This window comes from Eurytemora carolleeae, unplaced genomic scaffold (genome assembly GCF_000591075.1).
Source record: "Eurytemora carolleeae unplaced genomic scaffold, Eaff_2.0 scaffold1069, whole genome shotgun sequence".
Lineage (NCBI taxonomy): Eukaryota > Metazoa > Arthropoda > Copepoda > Calanoida > Temoridae > Eurytemora > Eurytemora carolleeae.
Genome location: NW_019396954.1, coordinates 49,575 through 55,574, shown reverse-complemented (window position 1 = coordinate 55,574; position 6,000 = coordinate 49,575). Strand labels below are relative to the sequence as shown.

Sequence of the window (6,000 nt, the reverse complement as noted above, 5' to 3'; positions counted from 1 at the left end):
CCCCCCCCCCCCCGAAAATCTTTCTCTTAACTACAGATATATGTTAAACAATTATAGCTATATGCATTCTACAAGTGATTGGCAACTCTTTCCGCAACTCCCATGAAGTGGGGGGATCACCATAAAACTAAATTAGTTGGAGAGAGGTGGGGGAGAATAAAGATAAGGGGTCTTCTGAAGACTTCAGAGAGTATTACAGAACATTACAGAGGGATACATTACATAATATATAGTCCTTGAATTTGTAATGCAGTAGACTACAAAGGGGATATGTAGATTTAAATAAATTAAGAGCAATTTAAGGACCAGGGGTGGGAAACGAAATATTTTGTGCTTCTTGCAAACTTTTTGCCCCACCCCCTGGCTTAAATCAAGTGTACACGTCTGATGGTCAAACTTGATTGGTTGTTAATGTTATTTGTTATAAGCACCAGGCGTCAGGCGAAAAAAAAATAATGAATCATGCTCACTAATCCTAATTTTAAAAAGAATCCAAGTTCCTAATAAAATCTCAGATTAAATATTGATGGCAAAAGATCTCTGTTTATTTCTTAAGTACCCGGCTGAATTAAAACCAACTGATTTTTGAACAGTTCAGAAGGACTATGCGTCCTAATGTTAGTTGGATAAATGGGGAAAAGATATCATTATGAATTTAAACTCTGTTGTCAATTAAAATTTTTATATTAGGCGGACTGGGGCAGAGATTCTACTAACAACAGCAGCTTGGTCTCAGGTCAGAAGTATAGAATTCACAAATTCCTTATTTCGAAGTAAAGAACTGTAAATATAAACGCTTTGTTTCCCCTTAAATCCGGAGTATTGATAATCTATGGTAAAAAGGATTGTCATAATTTCAAGTCATCCGATTCACAATGGCACTTTTTATCAGATCAATAGTTTGGAAGATATCGTAGATTTTCCAGACAAAGTGGATAAATAAAGGGTCTCTTGAAATTATGTCTACAGTCCCTTTAAAAAAAAACCTTTCATTCATCTTTAAATAATTCTGGTGTATTGTGTATATTGATCTTTACAAACGCAAGAATAGCTAAGTTCGTCCTGCTTTTAAATGTTATCACTCGAACTCTTAAATTCTTACTTTGTGGTTAAATTTAGTTCCGTTGAAGACCTGGCATATCGTGTGCGCTGACCGCAACACAGCAGTTGTTAAAGGGTTTATAGAGCTTGTGAGAAAGCTAGCTCCCAAGATGGGAATGGATGTCACCCAGCCAACACTCTCCATCATTCAGTCTGATGTAAGTAATTTATCATTAATAACAGATTTAGAAATATCCTGATTGCACTTAAAGCCTCATGATTGCGAAAAAATGTAAAAATTTGTTAAAACCATTTTAAGGTAGTAACTATTGTGTGGAGTATTATTAATCTTGAACACTGGATCTCTTTATCTAATGCGGGCACTTATAAGTTTGTGGATCAATGCTTGATCCCTTTATATTAGTTAACCCCGCAGTGTATGCCTATCGCTGGATTGAAAAGGAATTTTATTTATTCTTAAGTCTAAGATGGCGATCAATGCTTCCATCACTAAAGTTAAGACTACAAGGATTAATGTCGATTTTTTGGAATCAAAGACCTCCTGACAGCAAATAAGCTTGTAAAATATTTGCAGAAAACTGATCTGTATCTGAGGGATTTGAAGGAGAAGATTAATGGTAGTACACAGATAGTCGTCTGTATAGTTCCCCTCCAGAGAGAAGACAGGTTAGAATTATAACCGTAATAATAATGATATTGATAACAAGTAAACATTAATATTATTGCTCGGTCAAGTCAAGGTCTTTTTCTTCTTTGTTTCCAAACAATATTTTTAAATGTATTGTAACATTAACTAAAGAATGTTGCATGAATAATAAACAGTCCGCAATATTTATAATATGCGCACCATAAGATTCTAAATCTGCACATACGTCTGTGCGGGTAGCTTAGAATGCAAAATTGTAACTTGTACTGAAAATTTTCTTGAAAATTTACGGATGTTCTGCTACGGATTTTGTTTAAAGTTTTATATATTCGCTTAATTGAATTGCAAAGAAATATTTTTAATTTCATAATTTTTAGTGTTAAGAGTAGAATAGGGTTATGGTACCTTCAGTATCCATTTTAATTAACAAGATTATAACCCGCTAAAAAAATTCTTTGATTTCCTTAAAACAGCTTATATATTAAAATTGATAAACAAATATTTTTTAAAGAAAGGGAAATAATTTTTACAGGGAACTAGTTTTATAAAAATTGTATGTCCATGGTTATTGGTTAGGTGAGTTTGGTATTTAGAGAAATTCGATTTAGGAGGAGATTGTGATCTATTGAAGTTTTATTGATCATTCTTGAGACCTAATCTGTTACAGGTATGGAGCTCTCAAGAAGTTCTGTAATGTTGACTGTCCTATACCTAGCCAGGTAATTGATACAAGTTTGAATTCAAGAGGATTTCAGTTTAAATTGTACAATTGTTATATAACTGACCAATTCTTTTTTTATAAAATTTTAACGAGTTATTCCTCTTTTGTTCTAAAGTTGTTTTAATTATCGATAGAGACCATTTTAATTTCAAAGATTGTAATTGATAAGGGAAAATGATAAGGCTAGTATCGGATTTCTTTATGATCAATGGNTCGTTTCATTTATAAATTTGTATTAAAAGGTTTATTGTGGGTGCAAGTTCTATTTGTTTTAAACTTTGCTTGAGAGTGAACATCGTTCGTTCGTGGAATAGCATTTGCAAAATATATACTCCGATCCAGTATTGATTATAAGGTGATAGTTGCGAAGACTATATCAGATGAGAGGAAGGTGACGAGCGTTGTGCAGAAGATCCTACTGCAGATAAACTGCAAGCTGGGTGGGGAGCTGTGGGGGTGTTCTATTCCCTTGAAGAACCTGATGTGTATTGGTATTGATGTGTACCATGATCCCTCCAGACAGAGGCCTAGTGTTGTAGGTAAATTATCACTATTTATTCTGGTTGGAAGATTAAAAAATAATTTTGCTCCAATTATTATTATTGTTAGCAGACAACTCATCATTCAATTAAATAGGGGCCAATATAATACGATGTCTAAGAGTTAAAATTGGCTTTAGTTTTCTAATTATTTTCCTCAATCTACAGTTCTGACACTTTTCTAGAGATTTAAACCTAAGAAACATTTTACTTTTTCTAAAGATTTGGTGGAACTCAATAATGTAAGAGAGTGAAAAATCACAATTTGCTCTTATCAGTGGACTTGGGTTTTCCATTTTTAGAGAAAAACAATCGCCAAGAAAATTCAGTTTTATCATTAAAAACATCCTGTCTGGCTGATAAAGTTTTTTTTTTGAAAAGTAGATTAATAAAAAGAATTAGATTTTAACGATTAAAGTCCCATTTTTTGCTATGAAAAATCCATCTTACTTAGAATCTTTGAATTTATTTTTCTCAGAAAACTCGATTTTGCTTCAACTCGATTCAATCCTTTAGGTGCTGTTGGTTCGATGAACTGCACAATGTCCAAGTGGTACAGTGACTGTAGGCTCCAGGAGACCAAGGGTCAGGAGCTGATAGATGTTCTCACAATCTGTCTAGGTTAATACATTTTTTTATTGTCTTTTTTTATAAGGATTTAAGAATTTTAGAAATGTTGTTGGAAATGTGGAAATAGTTTTTTTGAGATCTCTGGACCGCCAATTTGGAATGCTTTCTTGGCTCACACAAGATCAATTTTTTATTAATGGGCTATCAATCGTCCTTTGTTTTTGTGTTATTTTTGAAATTTATGTTCTAACAAAAAAATATGCGAGGTCACCAATCGCCAATTTTGCTTTCTTTACTTTCTAGTAGTCTTAGTTCTAAAATGAAAGCATTTAAAGCAGTGTCTGTAAATTAATAAGAAACAAACATTAGTGCTGTACTCTTTTTTTAATGGGGAAGAGTATTTTCTGACATTGTTTAATATCTAAGTTGAATAAGTTATGTTTCCTTGATAAAAAGTTACAGTCCCAGAACATTGCAACTTTCCTTCATGGGACTGTTAACGTAACTTCAATCATGTGAATCTTACCAGAAAAATATGGAGTTCATTTTTTTCTTTTCTGAAAATTTCAAATCTTTCACAGTAAACTGGTCATTCCAAAACAAAAGAGATTGGCTCTAGAAATGACCATCTCCAATTTGGTTGAAGTTTGATTCACAGCTTAATTTTGAAGGGGGGAAAAAAACATTTCATTCTCCAAATTTTTTTCAAAGGCAGCAAAAATATTAACGAATAATTCAGAATTAAAAATTTGTTTTGAGCAAAAAAAATTAACTTAAGAATAACTTTAGATTAAATTTCAACTTTCCTTATTAGGGCTGTTAACGTAACTTCAACTGATCTTAATTTTTCATTTTTAAAAATTTACAATCGTTCATGTCTAGGTATGGTATAGGTGTAATTTACAGCAGAACAATATGACTCTAGCAGGGGGGGGGGGGGACTGTTACAAAAAACCAATTTCTTATGCTTCTAAAAACTCAATTAATTTGTTGTTATTTTGACAGTTTACAGTAAATTTTTAAGAAAAATTTTTTGAAAAAATGTTTTTAATAGAAACAGTTTGGTAGAAAAGAAATATTAATATTAAAAATATCGCGCTGTCATCATAAATAAGTTCCAGCATTTTATTTTAGTTTCGACATAATAAATATAGCAGCATAATTAATCATAGTAAATAAAGACCCTACTCTCCAATGCCAACCATCTTAAATAAAAATTTAATGATTAATCATTAAAACAAGTTTCCCCCTGATGTTTTTTATTTCAGTCTAAACATAATTGATGAATTTTTAGGAAAATTGGTTCAGAAATATAGAGAGCTAAACAAGTGCTTTCCAGATCAGGTATTTGGTTGATAAATGGGGGAACATTTGTATTATTAGCGATCTTTGCTAATTATATCTATGTAATAAAGCTCTTCAGTTATTATATCTATTTATTAAAACTCTTTGCTCATTATACAATACATATTATATGTACTATATATTCGTTAATCGCTATACCAGGCCAAACGGCTGGACTTATGTGGCTGAAATTTGTTGAGGTAACCCTACGTTCATTTCTAGATTGTTATGTTTCTTTACCATTGACTAAGTTTATTTCTTATAGGTTATTCTGTTCCATGACTAAGTATATTTCTTCCAGATTATTCTAATCCATGAATAAGTATTTCTTCTAGATTGTTCTGTACCGTGACTGAGTATATTTCTTCTAGATTGTCCTGTTCCGTGACGGAATATTTTTCTTCTAGACTGTTTTGTTTCATGACGGAGTATATTTCTTCTAGACAGTTCTGTTCCGTGACGGAGTATATTTCTTCTAGATTTTCCTATTCCGTGACGGAGTATATTTCTTCTAGATTGTTATGTTCCGTGACGGAATATATTTCTTCTAGATTGTTCTGTTCCCTGCCGGAATATATTTCTTCTAGATTGTTCTGTACCGCGACTGAGTATATTTCTGGTAGATTGTTCTGTTCCGTGACGGAGTATATTCCTTCTAGATTGTTATGCTCCGTGACAGAGAATATTTCTTCTAGATTTTCCTGTTCCGTGACGGAGTATATTTCTTCTAGACAGTTCTGTTCCGTGACGGAGTATATTTCTTCTGGACAGTTCTGTTCCGTGACTGAGTATATTTCTTCTACATTGTTATGTTCCGTGACAGAGAATATTTCTTCTAGATTGTCCTGTTCCGTGACGGAATATATTTCTTCTAGATTGTTATGTTCCGTGACAGAGATTATTTCTTTTAGATTGTCCTGTTCCGTGACGGAATATATTTCTTCTAGATTGCTTTGTTCCGTGACGGAAAATATTTCTTCTAGATTGTTCTGTTCCGTGACGGAATATATTTCTTCTAGATTGTTCTGTTCCGTGACGGAATATATTTCATCTGGATTGTTATGTTCCGTGACGGAGTGTATTTCTTCTAGATTGTTCTGTTCCGTGACGGAGTATAT

The 6,000-nt window shown here is 32.7% G+C and overlaps 1 protein-coding gene across 4 annotated transcripts in view; it reads left to right on the top strand.

The window, feature by feature from the left end:
- LOC111710476 (piwi-like protein 1) overlaps nucleotides 1-6,000 on the top strand; it is a 31,405-nt gene that overhangs the window by 20,291 nt on the left and 5,114 nt on the right. For 3 of the 4 annotated variants that reach the window (XR_002767057.1, XM_023484578.1, XM_023484577.1), the window contains exons 22-28: nucleotides 691-736; nucleotides 1,120-1,259; nucleotides 1,637-1,728; nucleotides 2,376-2,427; nucleotides 2,785-2,968; nucleotides 3,485-3,589; nucleotides 4,833-4,882. Coding sequence is in view for 3 of the 4 variants with exons in the window: in XM_023484578.1 (XP_023340346.1) it covers nucleotides 691-736; nucleotides 1,120-1,259; nucleotides 1,637-1,728; nucleotides 2,376-2,427; nucleotides 2,785-2,968; nucleotides 3,485-3,589; nucleotides 4,833-4,882 (669 nt within the window). In the remaining variant the exon portion in view is untranslated. Of the gene's footprint in view, nucleotides 1-690; nucleotides 737-1,119; nucleotides 1,260-1,636; nucleotides 1,729-2,375; nucleotides 2,428-2,784; nucleotides 2,969-3,484; nucleotides 3,590-4,832; nucleotides 4,883-5,505; nucleotides 5,557-6,000 lie in introns of those variants that run through there. The other variant, XM_023484579.1, reaches the window with a different exon arrangement.